Below are 27,436 nucleotides of genomic sequence, written 5' to 3'. Positions count from 1 at the left end.
TCCGTTTCCGATCGATCGATCGATCGATCGTTTCGAAAGTCTTCGAGACTTGGATAAGGACTCGTATAGTTGGGAAATTCGGCTCGGTCGGTTTGGAAACAAAGTTTCGGCGTACTTATGCGCGTTGGAAAGTGCACGCGGGAGAGAAGGGAAGGGGAGGGAGAGGTTGTAAATCGGGGGGAGGAGGCGAGGCGTGGCGTGGCGCGGCTGCGCTCGATCCGGACATAAATTTCCGGGGAAATCCTCGGCTAAGCGCCAGCTGCCCGCACACTGCCTCTCCCTCCTCCGCAAATGGAAGGAAAACGCGCGGAAAGGCGAGGCCGACTCGACTTCGCTCGCTTATCTTTCGCGGTGCTCGCCTTTCTATCCTCTCCGTCAGGAGAGAAGCGAAGATGTATATATCGTGACGTGATCGATGTTTCCTTCTGTGTGTGTGTGTTTTCTTTTTTTCTTTGTTATTTTATTACATTCGTTATTTTATCAATTGACATCGATACAAATTCTTGGCGGATAAACAATTACAAGACAAGAAACTCGTCCCAATTTTATCAGTACTTGCGAAGATCGAACCATTGGTAGACTTTCGGCTTGCTTTCGTCCACCGTGTAGTGAAGGCAACGACCCTCGACCCTGAAGAATTGTTGAGAAAAATTGAAATAGAGTCTCGCGGATCATCGAAATCGCGCGCCAATCACACTCACTTCTCACCGCAACCGGTGACGGGATGCTCCAATTTGTAACACTTCGTGTCTATCAGATTGAAGTACATATTTCCTACGAAATACGCGCTAATCGTGTCTCCCGAATTTTTCAGACAAGTATAGAACTCGTCGTCACAGTCGCACGACAACCTGTTGAAAAACATTTTTCCCAAAATTTTTCTCTCTTCTCTTATCCTTACTTCTCCTAATTTCATACAACATAACGCGATAAACGATCTTTCTCACGACCGTTCTCGAAAAATTCCCGATTAGAAATAGAAATCTGCAAATCCCCGTTTAATTTTTAACGCGTTCTATTCGACTATTATCGTTATTATTATTACACGTTCGAGCGATTCATGCGAGGTAGCCGGTTGTTGGTCACGCCTACAATTCGCGCGCGTTCGGGGAAAAATTCGTGTGGGCGTTCACGGCATTACCGTCGAGGAGCGAGCAACCCTAGCAACGCGTGGCGGCGTGATAAGAAGATAAAGAGGAAGGCCGCGAGCAACGGTTGTTGCGTCACGTTGTTGAAAAGTGGAGAGCGAGGAAAAGCGTATCCTCGAAGGAAGATGAGGAAGAAGAGGTGAGATGGGATTCGGAAGGGAGAGGAAAGAAGACGAAGTAAATTGAGAAGGAACCTGGTGTGGGAGGCCGGGTTGGTCAGATTGTGCTTCGATTCACCAGCTGACATCACGTCGGGGCACATATCGTGAGTTCGACAGCATGCATCCGTGTGCTTTAACCAGCCTAGTTGGCTCGGATCGGACGCCTTGTTACCATGCCCGCACCACAACGTTCCTGAATGGCAGAAGAATTAACAAGAGCGTGAAAGAGGCCATCTATCTGCTGTGAACTGCTCGCGTCTTACCTGGATATATTATTCGTTCCTCCAACTCGTTATCGCCGATCCTATCCCTGATTTGCCATCCGCGAGCGGAGAGGCAGCAGAGGGCGAGGAGGAGAAACAAAGAAGGTCCCGGAACGACGTGCATCGTGGAACAGGGACGGGAGGAGGAGGAGGAGGAGGAAAGGAGGCTCGAAGAAGACTCGGGAACTCGGGTGCCTCTTTGGGAAAACGTCGAGGAGCGAGGCGAAATGCGGTCCCTTCCGGCGATATTCACGGTACAAGAGCGCGACCGTGTGTCGCCGTTTCCTCCATCTTATACGAGAAAACCCTCTCCCCCTCCCCCTCTCCCCTTTTTTCTTTTTTACGACCCGACGAAAATTACGCGCGATTTGGCGATAATCGGCCGCAACAAAAAGGCGGGGAAAGAAACGAAATCTGTCCAAGCGGCTAAAAATCTAAAATAGCCCTCTAAATCTGGAACGTGCGTGACAAATTTAACGCCTAAAACTCGGCTAAAATGTAAACAACTCTGCTTGGACGCGTGCGTTTCGTGATCGTTATTATCTTCCCGCGAAGCGAAATAATGAAACGAATGCGCCGTTTTATTATATCGATGGCCGGGCTCACGATCGCATTTAACGATTCGATCATGCAACACGAATCGACACGTCGGTCGATCACGAACGGGCGGGGGAGAGGAGAGGGGAGCGTGCGCATCCCAAACAGCGGGCGAATCCCCCCCCAGCAACACGTGTCCGCGTTTCGAAAAAGCAAAAGAAAATTCGACGACACAGTCGTTACACGACAGGCACAGTTAGGATACACTTTTTCACGCATCACATATATTACGCAGAGAAACAGAGGTTGCTATTGATCGTAGCAATTGGAAAGGTTCTCGTAAAGGCGATCGTCGAGATCCGGGCAAAGGACGTGCCTGATATTTCGCGGCCCGACCAGCCCCTCTTGGCGACGAGCGCAATCTGCCAGCCACAGGCCAACCGCCGTGATACGATTTTTCGAGACGGGTGGGCCGATCCCCCTCACCAGAAAATACGTGTCCACGGTGCCTTTCTTCACCTCCTGTTTCATTCTTTCCAGAAACTCGAAGTAAGGGTCGACCGGCGGGGGGGTGGGGATCCGTTCGATAACCGGCTCCAAACACTCGCATATACCGCGTAGGATATTCTCGAGGTCGATCGTCTCGTACTCGTAGATATCGTCGATCGGCACCATCTCTTCGATCTCCTCCTCCCCGAAATACAATTCATCGTCTTTGTCGTAAGGGAAATCCATGTTCATGGGATAGTATTCGGGAATGGTGAATTTTCCATCGTATTGCACGATGCCCGGGTTACCAGCCGGGTTGCTCTAAACGATAAACGTCCGACACTTTATACACGCGCGTGGCCTGTCGATACGTGGAAGGAAAGATTGGTGCAACGATTGTAACTTGAGCCTCGACCGCGTGCATTACGTTTCGTTTCGTTGAACATCAGTGACCGCCAACGAGACTCTTCTTCCGCGGAAGAAGCGAAGAAAGAAAAAGCGTGGTGAAATTTTCGAATGCTCTAAATCTCCGGGGAACGAGATTTTACTCGACGTTTGCTTGGCGGGGAAAAATCGAAATGTTCAAGCGACGAACGGGTAAATTTCGTTTCCCCGAAGCGAAATTAAACAGGGATATTTTAACGTTTCCCGGAAAATCAGGCACGCGGATTTAGCACTCGTTACCGATGCCACGATTACAACCCGCGCGAGAACGGCTTGCACTTTTTCTTCTATTCGCCGTTCCCCCGCGATATCTCGCACGCATCTTTCGTTTTACCTTTGGATTGTCGCTCCGATCCGTCGATTTAGGCTCGGTCTCGTCCCGAACAGGGGTCACCTGATGCACTTCCCCTTCCATAGGAAGGGGACATTCCGTCCAAAGTCGTAGCATATCCGTCGATTGGGTTTCGCTCGGCGCGTACTCGTACACGATCCCCTCCTTCATCTCTTCCTGACGTTTCCCATCGAAAACGAAAAGGGAAAAAATGAAACACGCGCTCGTTCATTCGCGAATGAAGAGAGGAAAAAAAAAAAAAAAAAGAAGAAGAAGAACAAGAACCGCTCGATAATCGCGATAATCGGTCCGATACGATCGATTTCGAACTGTTGAGTTGATTCGAGGCGAAGGGGGGGCGGAGAGGGAAGAAGGGAGGAGACGCGGAGGGTGGTTAAAATATGCTACAATCGGAACGACGTTCTGTAAATTTGCGTTCGAGGGGGAAGGGGACGAATGGGGAGGGTGGACGAACACCCGGTTCGACGCATCGAGTAATTATTTCCCTCGGCCGTTTCTATTGCACGCGATTTCCATTTGCATCGGTGCGTTATTAACGAAATTATATTTGGTCATCGATGGGGTAGGCGGGGAGAGCACTCGACCGATTTGCTCTCGGAAAAACCTTTTCCGTTCCATTAATCGCGCGCGACCCCGAAAAAAAGAAATCGTCGATCGATAATCTCGCCGACAAATCGCCGAACACTGGACGTACGATGTTTTTTCCTCCCCCTCTTCTTTTTTTTTTTTTTTTTTGAAACAGTCTGTTCGCATCGTTCGAACGATTTTGTTTACCGACTCGAAAAAAGGGAGGGGAAGGTTTTAACCTCGACCGATGGTTCCAAGCTCGGCTCGGGTGTCTTGAAATCGGAGCAAACGCAGGGAAACGGCTCGATTTTTTCCTCTATGTAGGAGTATCTACCGCTGCAATCGAGCTCGGCAAGATATTCGTACAAATGTATGAAGGTCAGCAGAGGTATCATCGCTGATCCACCTTCTGGCTCCTCCGTCAGCAATTCGCACACGTACACCATCGTTTCGAATAGATTCTGCAAGGGAGGAGGGGAAATCACAAAGGATGTACTGTCACCACCACCACCACCATCACAGCTACCCGAATCAGTCGCGAAATTGTGGCCGGGCAACAATGGCGGGTGATTAATTTGATTCGAGCCGGTAACGATGATTCATCGATTCGAATTCGAAAGTCCATGAATTAAATACGGTTCCGTTTCACGCGATCTTCGCGCGGCTGGATCGATAACGACACGATTATCCCGAGAGATATCCCGCGTTTCCAGTTTTATTCCAGGGGAAAAGAAATTTAATCAGAACGTCTTTCCCTTTCCTTCTCGAGAAACAAAGAGTAATAAAAGTACCGCCACCGTTCTCGACGATCGAATTTTTTCGCTGGTAAAATCGTATATTGAATAAAATATAAAATAATAAAACGGGTCGCGAAAGAACCGTGGAGGATTGATGGTTCGCGGCATAAATAAAAAAGGGAGAGAAAGATGTCTCCACTCGGTGCCAGCGATACGAAAAAACCCATTCATCGATCACAGGATCCACCACCGAGGGAATATCGGATCGATTAACGACCGATTTTTCTAAAAGTATCCTATCTAAAGACGCGATGATAAAGATGAAGCAAGCGAAAGGGCTTAGGGGAACGAGAGAGTTTCTCGTTTCTTTTCCTTTCTTTTTTATCACTCTTACCTTGCCAAGGAATCCGCAAGCGATCGCGAGGAATTTGTAAAAGTTGCACTTTTCCTCGTCCAATAATTTGCCTACCAGCATGAGCTGGAAAAGGGTTTTGTCGGGAAGAGCGAGGCCCCGCCACTTGTCCAGCATGGCCCTCATTGAAACGCTCTCCGCGAAATTGAACACGTTCAAAAGGGTCTTCAGGAAGCCAGGCGTGATACCTGTCGGGTGGGTGAAGGGGGGATACTCCAATCTTTCCTGAGAAAATACGAGGAGACGTCGACGTCGTTGAGAGTCGCTTCCCTTCGATCCAGCCCTCGCCTCCACCGGCCATGGTTCGTAACTCGTTCGTAACTCGAGTTCCAACAGCTTCGGTGTAGCGAGACACGGATCGATTCTTCTTTCTTTTAACGCAACAGGAAGAAAGGGGGATATTTCAAAAATAAACGATCGAAAGTGAGAATTTTCTTTTCGATCTTCCGTTTCGAAATTCGCTTCGAGCGTTTTTTCACGGAGAAAAAAAGAAAAAAGCGAGGCAGGAATATATGGAAAGTATATAGAAAGTTTGGGATAAAAATATCTATCAGGCAATGTCTCGGCCGACAATGTTCAATCGTTCGGGTATTGTATCGGGTCACGGACGTTGGTCTACGGCCATCGCCACCCTCGCGAGGAAAAAAAGAAAGGAAGAAAAAAAAAAAAAAAAAAAAGGAGGAAAAAATTCGAAGAGAGGTAACTAGGAGAGAAAATAGGAGAATCCGATAGTTCAAGGCTCCCATAACTGGATTCTATTCTCGCGTCCGGTCACGGACGTTCTCCGCGATGTATTAAAATTAAAAGAGAAACGTTGGTTGGCGGAAAGGACGAAGGTAGAGATGGACGATCACCGGGAGGAATAATTTATTTACCCGATCGATTTATTTCGATTAACCCGGTTAATCGATTTCCCTTGCCACGACGTTCGTTGTTAATCGAATTGTTCCAGCGATACGATAAAAATCTAGAGAATTTAGATTGGGAAATAAATTGACAAAAAACCGGATCCAACAGATTCCCCTTTCTTTCGATTACGCGCGGATGATGCAACGGATAATGCTCGAGTTTGATAATTCAATTCAATTGATTTCACTCATCTTAAATCCACTTAATTACGCGGCACAGGAATAGGATAAGATGCGAGTAATGGTACAATGGGAGCAATGGAAAAAATTACGTTTAACGACGGTGCACGGGAAGAAGGAACGTCCGCTGAAACTTTAATCATCCCTTTTGTAAGATAATAGGGATGTGGAAATGTTGCGTCAGCATTGCGCGTTTGACTCGTACGAAACAAACCGGCGGGATTAAACGTGCCATGCGAAATTCTCCGCTCATCATCCTTCGCCCATTATTTTTTTTTCTTTTTTTTTCGTCCATCGCTCCCTCTTGCGCCACTTTTTTCCCCGGAGGAAAAAAGGAGATTTCGTTTCGAGTTCGAAGAAGAAAACGAGCCAGGTCTCGAAAGGAGGGAGGGATGAAGAAAAGGTTAGATCGTTTACTTTGACAGGAGGGATCTCGGAATTGGCGAGGGCGCGAAAATAAGCGCAAGTCCATTGCAACAGATCATAGGGTTGCGTTCGAATCGCGGCTTTGGCATACTGTTTCAAAATGTACGGGAACGTGGATGGAATCTTGATCTGTTCGGCGCAGTAAATATCTTCTTTCTCTGTCGTCATCTTGGACGGGAGGGCAGAGAATAAACGAACGACGAATTAGCAACAACGTTTCTCGATTCGATATCATGCCCTCGTTCGCTGTTATATCGATACATCGATATAATGCATAGAGGGGGAAATTTCAATTTTCTTTCCTTTTTTTTTTTTTCCCCTCCCTCGAATTTCGAGATCCCCCGATTTTCTTTGATGCTCTTCATAAAAGAACGGTTTTTCTATTTTCTTTTTCACCCCCTCGTTCTCGATCGAATCCTTGTCGACATCGACGAAGCTTTGAAGCACCTTTTGAGCGTGCCACCTCTTGTCGATACAAATTTTGTATATTTTGGATTAGAGAAATTAGATCGTAGAGAAATTTTCTTGCTCCGAAACGAAAAGGGAGAACCAAAGTGTGTTCGCAAAATCGTATTTAACGCGTCCCTCCCCCATTCGTTCCGATCGTTTCTTCCCCGGCTATTCGATATACACGGTGAAATCACGGTATTTATTATTTACCCATATCGCTAGAAAAATATCGCGGATGAAAGGAAAGCCGTCGAAAGGGCAAATATTGAGAGACGAATCGATCCGGATGAAAAATGGATATTTACTTTTTATCCACTTAAATTTTATCCACGGGCCCCCTTTAATATACGCCGTCGCCGATACGCCATCGTCCTGAATTTCCAATCTCGCGAACGAAAATCTGCTCGAACCCGTAAACGCTTCGAATTCGCCGATACTGGATAAAAACGCCAACGCCAATGTTTCGCAATAGGAGCTCTTTGATACGCCTATTATCGCTTATCCCGTGAAACGATCTGAATCAACGTTAAAGAGGATCCTCCTCCCCCTCCTCTATCGAGAAATCGACAACTATGACAACAAAGAAAGAGGAGGAGGAGGAAGAAGAAGAAGAAGAAGAAGAAGAAGAAGAAGAAGAAACAATCGCGGCACTCGAGGCGCGTCGAGATAGCTTCGATTGATACCTTTTGCTCCCCTTTTGTTATTAGGCCATCGTTATCACGACACGACGTGGCACACGAACGCTTTGCACTTGAACGCATCTCGCCTCTCACGATGCATAATGAATCGCGGTGCATTGAGCTGGCACGAGGAGGGATGAGAGCGAAGAAAGAGAGAGAGAATGGTTTGTTGTCCTCGTCCAAGCCACGTCCTCCTTCTCCCACCGATCGCCGTAATGGCCGGGAATAGTTTCCGATCGATCGATCGGGACGAGTGACTCTTCACCGAGCATCGAGCACGGAAAAAGGACACGCGAACGAATCCGACCAACCCGCGTCAAGGGTCCCCCCCCCCCCCTTTTGTTATATATATATATATATATATATATATATATATTATATATATATATAACGCTTCGTTCCTTCATTTTGTCCGCATGAATATCGAAAGCTAGCACACGAATAGCGGGCGGAAGCAATTCCAGTGTCCCCCAACGGGAACGTCGCAGCCACCGCACAGAGGCTAATAGCGGTTGACGGCATGCTGAATGCGCCGGAATCGGGGGAAATAATCAGCCTCGTCGAACCGCCGCTATCGATATTGCCCTTCGACCTTGCTCCTTCCGAGTTATCACGGATCGAGCGCGATGCTTCACCTTCCTTCTCCCCCCCCCCCCCCCCCCAATTCGTCGTGCATCGAAATATCCCGATAATGTCAGAATTTGAGATTTCCGTCTCGATCTCCATCAATCATGCGTGTTTCTTTTCCTTTCCTTCGATCGTATACGCGTAAAGGCCAATAAAGCCTGTAAATTTCCTTTCGTTCGTTCGAAGAAAGGAAGAAAAATAAAAGAGAGAGAGAGAGAGAGAGAGAGAAAAGAATGAAAGCTACGGTTAATTTTAGTGGAGCTCGTTCGTGATTTCTCGGCCACCGTCGATAAAGATCGCGACAAAAGTACTCGAGGAACTTGTACGGGGGCCAAGTGTGCGCGGGACACGTGTTGATTTTTAGGTTAGGTTAGGTTTGTCGAACGTTTGCCGGGCCAGGTGAAAAGGCGACCCGTAATTCGGCGAGGAATAATAATATTCTCCGGGAACAGAATCGAAACCCGCTTCCGCGGGAGTGACGTGTAACGAGCGTGGAGTGTAAGAATAATCAAAGACCCGGGGCGGAATAATTAACGTTACGAGGAAACTAGCCGTCGAGAAATACGTTCAAAGGATAAAAAAGAAAAAGGAAGAAAAAGGGAAAAGAGAAAAGTCATCGCGAAAGAAGAAGTTTTTAATTAAAAACGTTGGACGAGGTAGGCGATGGCCGAGGGGGCAATGATCGTCGCCGTCCTCGTCAAAGTCACCTCGGGCGGTGAGGAAGAAGGTTTGGAGAAAGCGCAATTTTTATTTGCTCGCAATTTTATTATCGTATACCTCGATTATCGTAGCATAAATTACCGGGCTTAAACCGGCGGCGGCAATTCTTATCGCGCGCGATACGTCATTTCGTAGCAAAGTTACTGCCTCCCCGCCCCGTAATAAGCTATAAATACGCGAAAGAAGCTCGGCGGCGCACGCGTCACTCCGCTCGGAAACACGGTAAAAATCCTGTGTAAAAATGTTCCATCATCCGGATGATGGAACGAAAGGATGATCGATCGATCGATCGACGCGAGAATGATTTGAAAATCGAGGGAAGATGCGGTGATTCGTGAAAGAAAAAAAAAAAGGAAAAAGTTAAAGATCGATCGAAAAGGGTCACGGCGGTCAAGGGAAAGATTGATAATCCGTGGCGAAGGAAACGACGCATTAAGATAAATGGGCGGAGCGGTTGGTCGAGCGTGAAAATCAAACTGGCCAACTTTTCCCTCCCCTCCTCGTCCCTCGTAGATCCGTCGTAATTACGCGGGGTAACGAAATACCGTGACACGCGTAGAAGAACCGGTGCGGTGGTTCGTTACGTTAGACACGTCGATGCGTTGTACGATGCGGAGGTGTAAGCCGCAACCTCGATGAATACCCCCGAGTAGCAACGCATAATGTATGTCCGCATAGTAGTTACGTGACCGGGGAACGAAAATAGATGCACCCACCCATTTTCCGTCACGCCACAACTTGCGCGCAACCGGCCGCCAGATAAGTCTCGCGAAGCACGTTCCCTCGGAGGAACGGTAATTCCTTTTGCCGGAAATAGAAGGAAACCGATGTATACTAACCGATGAATGGCGGTCGGTTCTCAACAACGCTTGAAACAACGGTTGGGTGGGGATTCGATGGTTGCGAATGGTGATAAAGGAAAAAAGAAAAAAGAAGGGATTAGGATTATAGATCGAGAACGGTGGAGTGGAAAAAATTAACAATTTGTTGGTTATATTGGAAGCGTATCATCGCGTGGAACAATCGTGAAATACGGGGATCTAATTTTAAGGGAAATTAGGGGGGGGAGAGAGAGAGAGAGAGATATCGTCAAGGATGGAATTAAAAGCGGGATAAATGGGATGCGATTAAACGGCGTGAATTAACTTCTTGATCTTTCGCGTTGATACGCCAAGAGATATTTCGGAAAGTATGTGTTATATAGTCCCGACAAGAGTTATCTTTCCAAGCGTTTCTTTCTTTTCTTTTTTTTTTTTTTTTTTCGCACGAAGCGTTGGGCGCGGTGTTTCGCGTAAACCGGCGGCGAGTTTGTCTTCAAAGGCTTAAGGGACAGGGGCAGGAGAAATTATGCAATAACCGCGCGGCTGGTTAGGAAATGCGGGCGGCGCTGGTAATTCTACTTGAACGTATAATGATACGAGGGAGGAGGAGGGCGAGGCTCGTCAAAGTAAGCCGAGGGACTAAAAGGGACTTAACCCTCGAGCGCATAATTCATAACGCATTAGAGTCGGAGAGATCTTGATGCGCGCATTAGGCGACCCTTACGTAATGTCGGCCAATTAAAGCGAGCGAGTGGAGCGAAATACGAGGAAAAACTTCGTGTCTTGTTCGCGTTCGATCGATTCGTTCAAAAATTTCCCTGGCGAATTAAAAAATTAAAAAAGAGAAAAACGAAGCGTCGATGCACGATCGCTTTGCGCCCCCCTCCCCCTCCTCTCCACAATTTATATAATATTTCCATCGAGCGGCATATTTCTGTCCGCTTGCGAAATTGCGAGACAATAATCTCGTTATTCTTTTCCACCAAAGCTGGCCACCCGTTCTCTTTGATCATCCGACAGCGGCATCCGACGCGGGGAAACAAGATTACCGTTTTACATTGTGCATCGCTCGAAAGGGAAGAAGAGCTCTTCGAGGAGGAAATTTCTTGCCAGGTGTCCTGGGAGAAGAGGACGGGGAGAGACCTTCCCCCAGTTTAATATCCAAGGATCAATTTTAACTAGCCACTAGGAGGAGGAGGAGGAGGAGGAGGAGGAGGAGAAGAATTCGCTTCGACGACAGCCCGGTGGCGAATAAAAGCGTCGCGAGAAGGGAGAAGGGAAAAATCTATCCGGGGATAAACGAATCGACATCGCCGGTCGAGAGAAATGAGAGAGAAAGAAAGGGGAAAAAGGAGGGAAAGGAAAGAGGATTTTAGAGGTATTATCTTTAACCATCCTTCGTTATGTTCGATAATTACGCAATCCCTTCCTTCTTCGAGGGACGAGGCGGAAGGTCAACAGGGGGAAGTCGAGCGGAATTCTGGTACGCTTCGAAGCGCGATCAAGCGATTAGATCGCGCCTGAGACACAAAAGCTCGTGGAACACTGAGACGGTCTGATGTCGTCGTCTTTCAGAGAGAGAGAGAGAGAGAGAGAGAGAGAGAGCATGGTCGAATCGAGACGAGTCGGGTCGAGTATCGATTAGGTTGGTGTAGGTAGGTAGGTAGGTAGGTAGGTAGGTAGAGCGAGCCGAAGTCACCGAGATACCAAGAGAAAGAGGCGATGGAAGGTGGTGGCGGCAGCGGCGGCGGCTGCGACGCCGCCGAGGATCGATCGTCGCCTCTGCCCCAGCCGAAACAAATAAAACCGTAACGAATGCTCGTGACCGGTTTCCACGACTCTCTTGCGTTTTTTCCACGATAAATCGCGAGCGCCCCCCCCTCCCCCCCCCCTGCATCGAGCGGCGATCGAGGCCGAAGGGCAAAATTTTGATTAGCAAATCCGGGGATGGGATGTATCGACACGATACACATCCTATCCCCCGTTCTACTTTCGCGCAGACGGATAGGTAGTTAAAAAAAAAAAAAAGAAAAAGACCGAATGGAATATTTTTGCAATTGCGGCGAAAAATTTTTTTTCGAACGTTCAAATATTTGACAAATCGAAATTTTTATAAAGTTTCCTCCTTTTTTCCTTTTTTTTTTTTCTTCGCGACATTCGCATTTCCACGGCGACAATTTAATTCGAAAACGGAGATAATTTGACGCCAGAGGGTTGATTACGACAGTACACACTTAACGCGGATGGAAAGTTGAGCGTGTACAAGAGGGATGGCACGTATAGGAGGCGATAATGACGAGGAGGAGCATTATTGGAGGGCGATGTCATCGATCAATTCTACACACGGTACTAGCTAGGGACGATGCGCGAAGAGAGCGAAGAGAGCGTTCGACGATAATAACTCAGCCGCAGCTGAACCGTCGCAATTTCGAAGTTTAATTTCAAGAACCAATAAAGCCGGGAACGATAACAATAAGAGAAAGGATGGAGAGGAGAAAGCGGTTTAAAACGGAATCGGAAGGCAGACCGACTTCAACCACCGTGTGGAAATAATGGACAAACCGGATGGATGCTTTATTCCTCGTGAAAACTCGCAAATATTGTCGTGTCTTTTTTTGGCTAACTAAGTATTTTTTTTTTTTTTTTTCGTCATTAGAAGAAGAAAAAAGAAAAAAAAAGATCGCGCTTTCACGATCAATGCAAGAATCCGAAGCAGCGAAGAGTATCGATATCGATTCGCAATAAAACTTGTTAGATAAGAGAGGGACAAGCGTTAAATTTATACTCGCCTCGTTGTTACGACACAGATAATATTCGAGCCGGTGGATTAATGCTCTTGGATTAGCATAGTAATCAAACTTATACATACTTATCCGCCACGTATATCTGTTTTCAATCTCGTATCCAATACGTGAAGAAATATATATACACGTTTTTTCGTCAAGAAACTGTGTCAAACTTCTTCCGATCTCTCTCTATTTGTAAATATAGTTTCATTGATTCAGCGTCGAATAACGCCATCGATAATGCGATACAATAACAAGGAAACGAAGAAGGCAAATAAGGTAAATCCTCCGCGCGCATCACATATTTCTCGCGACAATAATCAATCCGTTCGAAGAATTCAATATTTCGAGAGAACGTTTCTTTCGATATATATATATATATAATTATAGATTATCCGTATCGTATCGTATGTCCAATCTCGAATGGTCCGCCAAGAATGCGGGCTTTGAACTTTCTCCGCTTTCGATACCGCGTGCACGCTTTATTATTATTACAAGAAACGACAGCGATACTGGGGGCTGGAAACTATGATCGATCATCGGTTCCAACGGAGCGGACAAGAGCGTGGCTCGAATGCCGGCTTATAACGGTCGAACGATCGTTTTACGCCGAAGTTGGCACATCGGGTTGGCAAATGCAGGTTATTCAGTCGCGTGGCGCGATCGATGCGATTTCGCTCGAAAGCCTCGCCATCGTCTCTCTCTCTCTCTCTCCCCTCTCTCTGTTTCTGATTATTTCCCAGCGGAAACGGGAATAAATCGGAAGGGGGGAGGAGAAGTCAACGACCTTTCGCTCATCCTTTCGATAATCCGATAAAAAAAAAGAGGAGGAGGAGGAGCGGCCCGATAATTGGTCGATCAATTTTCTTCGAGTCGCGAGGAGAACGGCTGCACACCTTCCTCGAAGGAATTATTCGAATCGAGCCGCGTTTCAATTCGAATATCGACGCACGCAGGGACGATTGTCGAGCCAAGTTTCGAGCCAAGATGCACCACCAGAGGAAACACGGGCAATGATAGGTAGGCGAATCGAATTCGTTCGCGATTGATATAACGCCCGTTTCGTTTGCAACGAAAAAGAACGGGGTGAAATATCGGCGGTCGCCTCGTCTCCCGCTCTAAAACGGGAGCCACGATTTATTTTCGTTCGAGCGTTAATCACCGCCAGGCATTTTCATTACGGACGCACGATATCTGCGTGTAAGTAGGGGCGCGAAAGCGGTGGCGGTATTAAAACGACATATTAAAGCGGCACAAAGTTACGGTCGCTTCGGAGGAACGAGAGGGAGGAGTATTAAAAACCGAGCTACGAAAAGCGTATTGGCCAATTTTACGGGATAAAAGATAACGTATGCGGTCCCCGTAAAAATTTAATTCCAATTAAACGAGGCGCGCTCCATAACACCGTGTCTTATTCGCGTGTTTTCCCATCCCGCCGATTCCATCGCGATGAATTCAACCGTATTTTCGTCAAAATACATCTGCGCCATGTATCACGCCCCGTCTTCCGCATTCGAAACGGAGGAATGAAATCGGATGCACAGAGGATACGTCGAGCCGTGTACTTTTTAACACGATATCGGGAGACGGTTATTTCTTTATCGAAACGTAGCCGAAGATTTTCTTCCCTTCGGGAGAAAGAAAATTGGCAATTTGAGAAAAGCCGTGCACGCATTTATTAGCGATTCATCCATACCAGCCCGTCTCTGTTATCCGGGTTAACTGCTAACTCCGTGAATGCAATTTATACTTCTCGCCGATGTACACTCCGATCGCCACAATGTAACCCGCGGACATTCCGCTAACTAACGTCTACCAACGATGACGTAACGTGGAGAAATAAACGAGGTCGAGGCAACAATTTCGAGACAACGCTTCCCTATCATCCCTGCCTCGACCAATTGTTTCCACGAGTTATCGTTTTTTCATCGATCCTTTTCGATCCCTTTCTTTCTCCCCGATTAGTGGTAATTAGCTTAATTCCACTCCAGAGGTGAACACGAGGAGGATATCGAACTTATTAGGAAGCGAGGCTTCTCCTGGAAAGGAATGAATCCAACGAGGCGCGTCATAGAGAGGGGTGCAAATAAAAACGCGGTAGGCCGAGGGCGGTGAGAAAAAGAAAGATAATATTCGGTCCAACTCCACTAATTGCTGCCGAAATTGCGTCTAATTGACGGGCAGACGCTTCATCAGCATTACTAGGAAACTCTCTCTCTCTCTCTCTCTCTTAGCAGGTAGTCCTCCTCCTCCCTTTACATTCCACCCTTGCGAATGAAACGTATGTTTCGTTTCGAGGAGGGAGCTGGATCGTCAACAAGATGCTGACAACGACGAGGCGACAACCGGTCTCCTTGCTTGGTCTCCAGCCGAGAAATTTTCCTCCTGCCGATTCAGCGAATCGTGCTCCCGAGTATCACGTCGCGTTACAACTCCCTTTCCTCGAGAGAGAGAGAGAGAGGTTCTCTCCTCCGTGAGTCTCGTCTCATCTCTCCCTCGAGCCTCTCGTCTCTTTCGGGGTCGAGTACCATCCACCTTCCTCGCGTTCCATTATCACCTCCTTTTTTTCACCTTTTCTTCGCTGGCGTCGTCGAAAACAACGATCGAAGATCGGGGATCCACGAACGCCTAAAGAAGAAAGTTCGAAAAGCTCGGTTGGTTACGCGAGAGGGGATTTGTTTCAATCTCCTTTCCTTTCTTCGTTCGGTTTAATTCGGATGGTGGATTCCTCTCCAAGGAAATCAAGCAGGGGTTAAACTGTCGAAGAGCAACGCGAAGCAAAACGTGAATCTTCGCCCAACCGAGTTTTACGCGTAATCGAACGTGATATGGAAGAAGAAACAACGAGTCATCTCCGGTCGGAATGTGAATTTCTATTTTTTTTCTCTCTCTCTCTCTCTCTTTTCTTTTCTTTTCCCTGCAAAAGTAAACCGATTAATAGAGGCGAGGCGGAGGTCGTTTTATTCTCGTCATCGCTTTGCCTTCCTCTTTCGAGCGCGGCGGAGGTTGAGCGCGCAAAATCAATACCGGATTCGCAATTTATTCGCTCCAACACGAACGCAACAGATGCGAGGTAACAGTCGGGGAAGAAGTAAAGCGTTTTAAGCGGAAATATTTTGTCCAACGCGGAAGCGCCTATATACACACAAGCCGTATACACGTAGCTCGTTTCTAAACGAGCTAACCAAGATTGGAGACAGCATTCCATTCAACTCGGGATCGCGACCAAGTTCTATGAAAACCGGGGAGAATCGCGAAACCCTTACAGACCACCCTTTATTCGCCAGAGAGAGAGAGAGAGAGGAGGAGAAATAAAAAAAGGTAAGTTTCCCAAGAATCCCTTTTTTTAACTTCTCTCGTTCCGCAAACTAGGTTTAAAAATACACCCCCCCCTCTCTCCGTTCTACATTTTTCCTCCACGTTTCGCTCGTCCCGACCAAACATTTTACGCGTTGAAAAGAATCGTCGTCCAAGTTTATCGCCCAAGTTTTCGAAGGGATCGTTCCTTGGTACGAATCAGAGATCGGTCGCGTCGCTAACGAGGCTTCGTTTCGACGAGCTTGATCTAATTTTATCGTTTTATCCCTGCCTTTTCACGAGAAAGCTCGCAATCATCGGGTAATATCTGGACGAGTTTTATTATTACACGAGGGCGTGACGGACGTGACTCGCAGAAACTGGGAGAATTTGCGGCGAAATAAAATATCTTTCCATTGTGCGAGACGAGACGGGGAGGGGGAATAACGCGGCGGAATCGTGCGGGAAAATGACGGGGCGAATATGGAAGGGAAATACGGTCGCAACATATTCGTAACAAAAGTTATCCGGTCTTATCGAGCCGTTATAACCGAACGCCATTATCCGTTTCCCTTGCATCACGTTCGTTGTATTTTTTGGAACGGACGTCCCATTGGCAAATTCTTGGCAAAGTAATTTAATGTCAACAACTTGTGTCGAGGCGCAATCTTAATCGATTTCACGGCGCAGTCATTCACCGAGTATATCATACAGAGGAGGAATGCCGAGCACAATGAATTTTCCGTGCATTCCCTCGTTAATACGCGGAATAAAAAAATCCATCCTTGATGGAAAACAGGAGGGAACGTCTCGTTCCCCAAAATTATTACGGAATTTTTCTTCCGTCCTCTCTCCGCTTCTGTGTATCGAAACGATCTTGATCTTGAGAAATACGATTCATAATTAGAATACAGAGGTATACAGAGCGCGTCAGCGTGGAAAGAAATCGTGGAGCGGAGGAAGAGGTTGGAAAAAAGTTGCGCTCGAAACATATTCGAGCGGCTCTCTTTGTCGCTGGAAACATTTGCCTCTCTGGAGGCGACACATTTCCGCATTCGCAGAGCCCCGATCTAATATAAAAGAGTAATGTAATATGTATTTCAATGTGCGCGTGAAACGAGCATAAGCAGAGGGAGGTCTTAACGAGGTCTTGTCGAGGTCTGATTTAATTTTCAGGACACGGAGGCATTCGACTGATAATGCTCGCCTCGTTGCTAAAGAGAACTACTGCAGTGGCGAACCTGGCTCTATTTCCGCGAAAAAGAAACTAACGGAAGAAAGAAAGAAAGAAGAAAAGAAAGAAGGTCTCCAACGATCGATCTTTACCCAACAAAATCGATAAACCAGTATCTACGATGTTTTAATTATCACGTGGTATCGTATTCGAATAATCCGCCCGATTATCCAACACTTTATTACATTAATAAACGTAATAGCTAATTATAATCCGAACCCATCCGATTATTACTCGTTATCGCGTCAATTAATCCGCTGCATACTCGCCCCTGTGCATATCCGTATCGTGGCAAAAGTGGGAAATTATAAACGTCAAAACGCCGAAACGAATAATCCGAATAATAAACGAATCTACAGATTCTCCTCTTACGGATATATTTATTCTCTAAACCCTTAACCGTTATCCGCGTCTAAACGCATCGGTCGGCGTTCGCATTGAAAGCGCGAGCCAAGTTGGAAGCGTGTTTACACGCGCCTTCCCCGGACACACGCTGAATCACGGACCATCCCACCAGAAGTGACCAGACCTAACGAGGCCTCGTTTGCGATCTGCCCGATCTAATTTTCCTTCGTGCGTTCCTAAGAAAAGCCAACGTCCGTCCGGTCGGGTCGTAAAGGGATTCGATTTGGAGGGAGAAAATGAGAAAAAGGGGGGAAGAGGGGAGCTTTGTTCAAACGGAAGAAAGAAAACACCACTGCTGGTGGATCAGCGCAATTTAAGAAACCGCAGTCCGTTTCGCTCGTGCACGAACTTAATCCGCCCGATGCACGGAATGCGGAATCACCGTGTCCTCCTCCTCGTTGTATATATCCACGACTGTGTACATCCATCTCGAGAAATGAAGAGAGTCTTCTAGCAACGCGGACCATCGAAACACAAGGAGGAGGAGCGCAGACTTTACTACGGCCGGATATTTGTTTTTTCCGGCCTGAATGCTCAACATTCCGGCGAATGAAGTATTCATAACGAGGGGGGAGGGGGCGTATAACGGGAGGAGGAAAAAGAGAAGGACTTTTCTTTCTCGCGAGAAAGTTAATTGGACGGAGTTGAAAGAGACGAGGCCGAGCTTCTATCCCTTTTCCCTTCGCCATCGGGTATATATATATATATATACGATTAATTTTACCGACTTTTCCGACAAGTTTAAATTAACCCTCCCCCCCCCCCCCCCGAAGAAGAAGGAGAAGAAGTTTGGAAGGAAAGTCGATGCCCGAGAAATTTATTTCCGAGCGATAAAAGGGGTTTATATCGATATCAGCGGAGTGACATTTTGGTAAGAAGATGATGAGAATTCGACGGGTGTCGGAACGTGTTGGTAGTTAAATCGGAGACCACGTCCCTCTGAATTACGAATCGAGAATGGAAGCGTGAAAATAAACGGATGTCGAAGAAAGGGAAGCGGGTGGGAGTGGAGTGGAGGGAGGCAGATATTGAACAGATGTCGCGTTCAATGTGCAAATGTGCCGAATATATATACGGCAAGCGGAGAAACTGGAACAAGGAGAATGAAGAACACGGTGACGACACCGTGCGCGCGATGACACGTACACGCTTGTAATCTACCGCATATAGGCCGCCACTCTTGACGCGTGTGTATATGTATACTCGCATCGGAGACAATCCCGCGGAGACAGAGAGAAGAAGCAATTATCAAGGCATTAAATGATGCGAATAATCACGGGAACCTTCTGTCGTCGCGATTCGTTCCATTCACCGCGTGTGCTTTTGCCTTTGCGGAAGGAGGAAAGAAGAAAAGAAAGAGGAGAGAGAGAGAGAGAAAATTGAACTATCCCCAAAGTACCGTAGAGCGCAGATATCGTGGAATAATTGATTGTTCGAGAATGAGAGAAGCATCGCGTAATAATTCTTTAGAGGCCATAACGTGTCATAAAAGTACAGCAATTCCAATGAAACTAATTTAACTACTACTACCACTCTCTCTCTCTCTCTCTCTCTATTAAATCCACGAGTGAAATTCACGTTTTGCCTCTCGATTTGTTTCTCATTCGTTTCCCGTTTCGAGAGATCGATCCTAAAGATCTGCGCGTAACGGTGTATAGTAGCTCGCGATTCATATACTTATTTCGATTCGAGTCGATTTCACCGTTCTATTCATTATCGATCCCTGCGCTTGAAAACCGGGAAATTAAAGCACCCGCGGGGACTTGTGAATCCGCCGCCACCGACGATTCCCTTCTCCACCGTGCCATTCAATTATCGAATAACCGGGAAAAGCTAGCTAGCTGACTCTGGCAAGCCGCTCGGAATACCGTTGCATCGTAAAATCCGGCGCGTTGTCGTTTATTCTTTACATCACGTTTCTACCCTTCCTCCTCTTTTCTCCTTCCCTTCTTCCCCTCGCTCTGACCCCTCCACACTTTCATACGTACGTATGCACACGCACGCACTATGCTCGGTATGTAAGCAATCGTGTGCACTAGATTCGTGTGGCTTCCGTGTTCCCAAGATTCCGACAATGTTTATGCGCCTCGCTCTGCAACCGACTTGTTGTCGTACGCGTGCATACGCGGGCGATGAAAAGGGGAAGTTGAAAAAGTATTTCTCGAGAAATAAAGCGTCCTTTTTCTTCTTCTTTTTTTGGCGGAAAAGCCACTTTTTTTACCGGTTACGCGCCCCTCGCCTCCGCTTTTTCCAATTAATAAATTCTCAATGAGGAGGATATTAAGTATCGATCTCTTCCTCTCTCCTACGACTCGGCCAACCTTTTTCCTTTCGCGTAAACTCGTAAAGAGGTGGCTCGTTGTTAATGCTCGAGATAAAAGTACGGCTTTATTCCTTCGCGTAATCCCGCGGAATTAATGGATCTTGGCTTCGAGGATCCAAAGTTTCGGCAGATCTTATTGAGAAACGAGAGAACGTTTGTTTCGAGGGGGGGTGGGAAGAAAAACACACGACTCTGGAGAGAGAGAGAGAGAAGTCGTTAACGCGACTTGACGTTTGAAGCGAGACGACGGTTCCCCAAAACTCTCCCTCTCCAACTTGGATCATAAATCGTGTTCGAAGTTCGTATGGATTCGTAATTTCTGGGGAGCAACACGTTTCTTTCATGGGGCGAAATTTTATAGGCCGCGCAATCAGCACGGGGGATCGATCGAATCGAAGGGTGCGCGAAGAAGCCTATTACGACCTTCTCTCTTTTCTTCTCTCCCTCGAACGAGAGAGGGAGAGATTTTGACCGGGACCCCTTTCGAAACAACCCATCCCCTCCCCCTCACGAGCTCGAGCCCTCCTCTTTTACCGTAACGCGCAGTTCGCGACGATCTGCATTATGCATTCCCCAACTTTGAAACGGTTCAACGTGTGCAACGATGCGGCTTTGCGCGCTTTAACGAATAATAATACCGGTCGGTTACATTTCTGCAAACGTGTCCCGCGACAGTCGCCCGCCCCATGAAATTTGAATACGATCCGACGTATTACAGGGAACAAGCTTCCGAGTTTTCGCCAAACTATGATAACGACCCCCAGCAAACCTTTTTATCACGCATCGAGTTTAACCTAAGCACTTTTCGAACTCGAATTCGCTCGTATATATTCGCCGCCCGGCTAAACCTTGGAATATTAAAAAAGTTTTCCCCCTTGGAATTCGACGCGAGGCATTTTCGATCGAGGGAGGGAGGGAGGGAGAGGTAACCCTTTCGATTAGACGTATTCCCTAATTAAAAAATTCCGACGCGATCGATCCGCTGCGTTTTCGAAGCGACACTCTTCTCTCTTTTTTGCCTTCCTCTTTTGGAAAAGGAAAAAGCGATATATCGCAGCAGGGATCAACAACGCCCTCGGGAATTTCAATTTCCCCCTTTTTCGCGCGAATCGGACGTTTCAAAAAATCTCCGTCTCACGAACATTTTGCAATATAATCGCGCGCGATCGTCGAGTATCTCTCGCGAGAAAGGTTGGAGAGGAGTGGAGGGAGAGAGGGTGAGGGTGAAAAGAGGAGAGAAGTGGCGGTCTGAGTGGACTGCCGTCGGCACTCGGTTCGCGGCGGGGCCGACTGCGAGTCGGCGGTCTCGTCTCGAGTGTCCCACGGAACTCGCGACACGGACGACGACGACGACCTGTCGCTATTTCCCTCCCCTGCGCTCTTATCACCCCGTCGTTCCGCCTCCGCGTTACTTTAACCCGACGCAACGCGGCGGAACTTTCTTTGACGCGCGATCGCCCAATAAAACGGCTCGTAAAAAAAAAAGAATAGCTACGCAGCCACTCGCTCGAGACTTCCTTTTGTCTCGTTGTCACGGAACGGGGAGGAGAAGAGAGGAGGAAGGAAAGGTCACAGGCCCCTGTGAAAGGGGAACTCGACGAAATTCAGGCGCGTTTTCTAATCGCCGCAATTTCTCTATTTTCGACGCCATTGTAACTCCGCTGTTAAACAACGATCGTACAACGATCGCAGCGAGGGAGGTATCTTTCGCATATCGTTCCAGGATGTCGCGTAAACCAAGACCAAGAATGAAACGCGCGTCTAATATGTAAATAACGTTGCGCTAGATCCGTCTTCCGCTTTTCCATCCGATCGATGTTCCGCATAGCTACGTGGCGCGAAAGAACACGTGTCTGGCTGTGTGTTTCGACTGATCGGCCAACGAGAGAGAGAGGAAAAACTAGACTTTCCCCCCCTCGACTTATTATAACGTCGATATTATCGAGGATACGTACGCCGCTTCTCTGCCCCCTCGAGCGTACGGGTTTTTTACGATCCTTCGAATCACTCTCGATATATATATATTCCCAAGCGGCGCCAACTTCTCCTCCTCGAGAACACGCTCGAGTCAAGACGCCTTCCGCAAATTCCCCCAAGTTTGATCCCGCGTCAACTTTCGCGATTGAAGAGTTCCGCCGAGAGAGAACGACGCGGAGGATGATCGCGATTCATCCTTCTTTCTCCTTGCAAGGCGAAGAGGAGGCGCAAGCAAGTTGCCTCGTGTCGCAACTCAGATTTGGAGGGCACGATAACAAGGTAACAACGCGCCCGTTGTTACAAGACGCACCCCATTACCGCGCCTAATTGAGTTACACCCCTCTCCGTCCGTTGTTATTATTAATTAATATAGCCATTAATTAGGGGGATAGGGGCAACCGATCGAACCACCGTTTACCAGCCTCGTCCGACCCGAACGAGCCATAGGCCGGAACATGCACGCACACACACACTCTCACGATATTACATATATTTTCCTCGGGAAGATGCAAGCTTCAATTTATTTACGATAAGGGGATGGAAAATTGATCCGGCGAAATTGGGCTCGGTTAAAAGACAAACTCGATGCGGGATAATTCGGATAGGGTTTTGGCAGGGAGCCGGGCGGACTGTTGTCTCGTCTCGACGGGAGTTAGCGCGCAAGTTCGGTAACGAGATAATACACAGGCCGTGCACGTCTATGGAGTCTGTAATTCGTATCGCCGGTGATACGAGCGCGGTGCACCGGAATAACTCGGTTACCAGGAGCCGTCGAGATCAAAACCGATTCCGCATACTCCCGGCATACTCGTTCCTTCCTTTCGATCCACCGATTTTTCTGTTTTTATTAAACTTTCGCTGTGCACAAGATGCCGCGTATCGCACGATAAATCTTATCTTTCTCTGGAAATGATCGAGTCGTCGAAACGAATTGAACACGACCGCTGACGATCTTTCTCTTTTCACGTGCGGCGGAGAAGTCGCCCGTGGGTTAAAAAAAAAAAAATAATAAAACGCGAGTTTGCAAAATCACGTGAAGCGTGACGCTGTTAACGCCTTCCCAACCCCGGCCCAGGTGTGAAACGGACATTCGCGGACACCGTGACCGAACGTTTTGAAATTCCGCGCGGAAAAGTCGGGGCGGGAGAAGAGGGAAGCCGAGCGAAACGTATCAAAGGCGTTCTGGCGTAACGTTACCGCAAACGCTCGATATCTCGGGAGCGGTATCTCTGGACCCGCGTAACTGGAACGATTAAATCGCGCCGCTCGAATTTAATATCGCATTATTATACTATATTATCACCGGTGCGGGTTTTCGCTGGTAGAAAGGGGGAATCGAATGGGAATCGACGCGGTGTGCAGAGGCGTTCCTGTTAACGGCGAAACCGCGAAAAGATATCGGATCGCCGATGGAAATCATTTCATTTTCCCCGCGATTTTCAACGCGTCGTTGAAACAGCGTGTTTGAAAATCCGGTGGACGGATTCGAAATTTCGTGGGAAAATTCTAGCGGGTAGAATTTCCGGATTAACGCCATTCCCTCCGCCGGCCGGTCGCGCTACGCGTTTCCCTCAACTTCGATTCGTGGAGCACGAAATGGGGAAACTTGGGGGGGAGGGGGTAGCCGGAACTTTACGGATTCAAAGTGGCTGCTCGACTTGCTTAGTCGAGCTCGATAACGTTCCCATAGATACTATGACGCACTGGTGGTTGCAACGGATTTAACGTTGCCCGAGACTTTCGATCCGACAGATTCGTTGGTTAGCTAAACCAACAAGCCGATTGCGAAAATCCCCTTTCCGGATGGAGGAGAGGATCTATCCCTTGGATAGATCGGTTGCGCCGGCAACCGCGGGCTTAACTTTCACGGCGCGAGCCAATTCGAAGCCGAGGATCTCGAAAGGAGGGAATTGTCGCGCTCTCCGCGCTTTTCCTCCATAATAAACCCCCTCCCCCTCGATTGGTCGATCCGCGGCGACCCAGATTCATTCGTTTCGTAGAGCTCGGTATACAGGTGCGTATAACAGGGGGGGGGAGGGAGGGAGAGGGCGTCAAACGCGATCGATTCGAGCGGTGGCATAAGACGCTTTAACCTAAGTCTCGGGGCAAAAGTGTATGCATTTCAATGGAACGAAGCATCGTCGGTATGACGCCCCTAAGTCGCCCCTAGCGCTCGACCTATATTCCCCCGCTGATCCTTTGTGAGCCAAGAAGCAGAGGCTCGTCGGCGAACAAATAGAATTCAATGTGTCTTTTGGAGAGAGAGAGCCTTCCCCCTCGGTAAACCGCAAACCAGAAAACCTTCCCTCGTCTCCAACGAGTCTATTTTAACGCGGACGCTCTTAATTTCAATACTCGTCCCACCCCTTCCTCCTGAAACGAATAAGTATTTTCAATCTAGCACGGATATATTCGACGAAATATATAACCAGCGGTAACCATAACAACCGGCCGATCGATTTATTTTCAAATACCAACCGCAACGCGCCGATTCCGCTCGTACGACACGATAATTCCGTGTCGTCAGCTTTGCGAGAAAGAGAAAAGATCCGCTTGTTACATTTCGATAATCGGTTCGAGAATATCGGTTTGACTCGACCCGAATTCCCTGCACGCAATTTACGAAATTAAACTTGATCTTCGCGGAAGCGAGCAATGAAGCGGTTCACCGTGCGAACTACCCGTTTCGGCTACACGCTCTGGAATGAAAGAGAGGAGAGGGTGGGTCGCAGGGCTTAGAGGTTTCCAGGAGGGTGGATGGGTGCTCGAGAAGAAGGTTGTGGGTGGCGAAACTGCGCCATACCAAACTCGGCACAAGAATTTCGCGAGGAAGTGTACGTGCTCTTCTATGCGGACGAAAGTAGTAGCGTCGGTGCAATTTCACAGCCGTCGCATCGGGGAAATGCATTCTTTCGTCTAAATTCAAGAGAGAAGCGCAACCGTCGACCACGTTTCTTATCCGCGTCTCGAAAGATCTTTGCACTGCTTTGCCATTGCCAAAGAGAAAAAGAATAAATCCCGAAAAAACGACGAGAGCGACAACATTTCTCCCCTCCTTTACTGTCGCGCGTACGATCAAAGAGCCTCCCCGGATCGAAAACAATTTCGATCCGATTTTTAATCCCGGACACGCGATAAATATTGAATAACGCGACGTCGAATTCTCGGACGAGCGCGAAATTCTCTTGCCCTCCTCCTCTCGAGAGAGCATTAATCATCGCGCGAGAGGGGGCCATAAAGTTTCGCGATCGCGTGATTCCGGATGGACGAAAAAGTCTCGCACGCGATACGAGAAAATGGAAATCGATAAAGTAAACAGAAGGCAGGCACGATACACAAGTTAATTCGATTAGGGAGAGGCGCGGATCAAACGTGTTTTAGATGGTCGATAACGGGGGGGGGGTCTGCGATGGCCGCGTGAAATCCACGACGACACGGAAAAAGCATCCACGATACTACGAGGATTCGTCCAATCGGATATCTCGTGGCCGAGAGATCGATTTCAAATAAAGCGGAAAAGGCAGAGAGAGCCGCTATTATATTTGACTTTCGACTTCTCTTTCCTCCCACGTATCCTCGATTTCACCGAGCCGAGCAAACCGCCGATTCAAAGGGTTCGCAACGATGCATGCATACACAGATTCCTTCCTTCCTCCTCCTCCTCGATACGAGACGAGCGTTTTCATTTTCTTCTTTGCACAAGCCTGTTGAGGAAATGAGCTGCCGCGTGGGAAATTTTTGGAAAGCTGCGTTGAGAACGGAACAGCTGTTAAAAAGTTACGATTTCGCGATACGGTTAAGGATCAAGAAAAAGGAAAGGAAAGAAACTAAAGGAACGAGATATATAATAACGCGGGTATCGCGTGGAACACCTGCTCCTCCTCGCGTTATAAAGGATGAGAGACACGGTCGTCCCTCAACAGGAAGGTTCGTTTCCAGCGTAGTTTGCCAGGAGCCCTTGCCTACCAATCTATACCTACCGACCTACCCACCTTTTTCTTCCCCCCTTCGTTCATTCTAGCTCGTTACAACCGGTCGATGTAGCTGCCACCGGAGACCCCGTAAATTCGACTTCGTCGCTGGGACGCGAAATTTCGAGAGGAATCCTGGCCACGCTCGATCGACCCCTTCCCTTTTAAGGAAGTGATTCTCGAGATTTCTCTCGACGATCGAAACGAACGAAGGAAATTTGAAAGGAACCAGGATAAACATTGGATCCACGAGAGGTTTAAGAAGAGAGGGTATCGTTTCTTTTTATATCCTTTTGTCCTTCTGTAGATAGTCCCCTGATTTATTATTAACGGCACGGTTTAAAGTTCGAGGCAAACTATTTGATAGTGAGGCGTTGATACGCAACGATGGCCGCCGAATATCCCGAACTTCACAAGTGAAAGTTGAGGACGATTTGGGCGAGGTGGTAGACAGGTTAAAATGGGCTGAAACAAAGATAACGGATTATGGCCGTGTTCGAGCGACGTTGCTTAATTCATGGGAAGCGGGGATGGCGTCGCCCTGTACCAGGAGTAGATCTTTGTTAAACTTTAAGTAAGGAAGGCTCGCGCGAATTTTATTTGACACCTGATGAATGTGCTCGTGCCACGAAAAGGTAATGAGAATTCCTGGATCGTGCGCGAGTCAAGTATGAAGTATCGCTCGTACGGATAATGAAACGGGAAGAATTGGCCTGAAAAGTGGACAGGCGGAGGATACAACGGGGCATTTTTCGAAGAGAAAAAAAAGGAAATACGAGAAAAAAAGATTCGCAAGCAATTTGGATAATGTTCCGTTAGAATGGAATTCTTCTTCGTTTCGAGACGAAACATATTGTGTGTGTCGATTGTTGTTGCCAGTTTTCCAATCGAAACGAACGAAACGATGATAGAACGACGAGGAAGATAAATACGCGGTGGACGAGTGTGCAAGAAAAGGGCGAACATAATGAAGGCGAATAAAATGCGTGGAATAATAGTCGAACGATGAATAATGCACGATACAATCTTGAGAGTTTGAGCAAGAGGCAGAAATACGTGGAATCCGTTGTAATTGATTCGTTACGAGCCCGTGAACGTTCGATGAATGAAAGCTAATATCTATGAAACAAGACGAAATAGAAGCTTATCTATGGAGCGCGATTCATGTAAACCGTTGAAAAGAATCGCGATATTTCCTCTCTCGCGTAACCAGTGCTATCGGGAGCAAGCGAAATTAACCAACTGCTCAACATCCGCGTCGAGCTTGTTTTCAAGTGTTGAAAATGACACTTTAACGAGTTCGTCCCGTGTTGAACGAGAGGAGAGAGGGGGGGGGGGGGGCAAATGCGTATTCGAGATCGCTGCTCGATGATTCCTAAATAAGGACCTCGATGTTTACCTCGAAACGGAAGCCGCGCTGCAATTTCTGCAAACTTAATTTTCACCCGGACGCGGCGCGGTTCCTTTTAATTCGTTCGTGGAAAACAGGAGAGCGACGAGATGATGATACGAGATGTATGT

General features: G+C 47.7%; 3 protein-coding genes across 5 annotated transcripts in view; all 3 read right to left on the bottom strand.

Annotated features, from left to right (window-relative positions):
• dtn (transmembrane protein 132C dtn) overlaps positions 1-27,436 on the bottom strand; it is a 54,924-nt gene that overhangs the window by 22,367 nt on the left and 5,121 nt on the right. The gene's annotated exons all lie outside the window — the stretch shown is intronic.
• On the bottom strand, positions 435-1,696 carry Pla2 (phospholipase A2). Its single transcript, XM_012489077.3, has 4 exons — positions 1,573-1,696; positions 1,343-1,502; positions 702-851; positions 435-630 (listed from the first exon to the last, which is right to left on the bottom strand). Exons 1-4 carry the CDS (start codon positions 1,694-1,696, stop codon positions 549-551), a joined length of 516 nt encoding a protein of 171 aa, XP_012344531.2. The 3' UTR covers positions 435-548.
• LOC147657677 (uncharacterized) lies at positions 2,419-6,792 on the bottom strand. Its single transcript, XM_086907908.1, has 5 exons — positions 6,616-6,792; positions 5,093-5,335; positions 4,201-4,422; positions 3,377-3,550; positions 2,419-2,919 (listed from the first exon to the last, which is right to left on the bottom strand). Exons 1-5 carry the CDS (start codon positions 6,790-6,792, stop codon positions 2,419-2,421), a joined length of 1,317 nt encoding a protein of 438 aa, XP_086764034.1.

Source organism: Apis florea, unplaced genomic scaffold (assembly GCF_048593485.1).
Source record: "Apis florea isolate Af1SG1 unplaced genomic scaffold, ASM4859348v1 contig_2989_pilon, whole genome shotgun sequence".
Lineage (NCBI taxonomy): Eukaryota > Metazoa > Arthropoda > Insecta > Hymenoptera > Apidae > Apis > Apis florea.
Note: the sequence above shows the minus strand (reverse complement) of the source record. Positions and strands in the feature narration are given on the sequence as shown.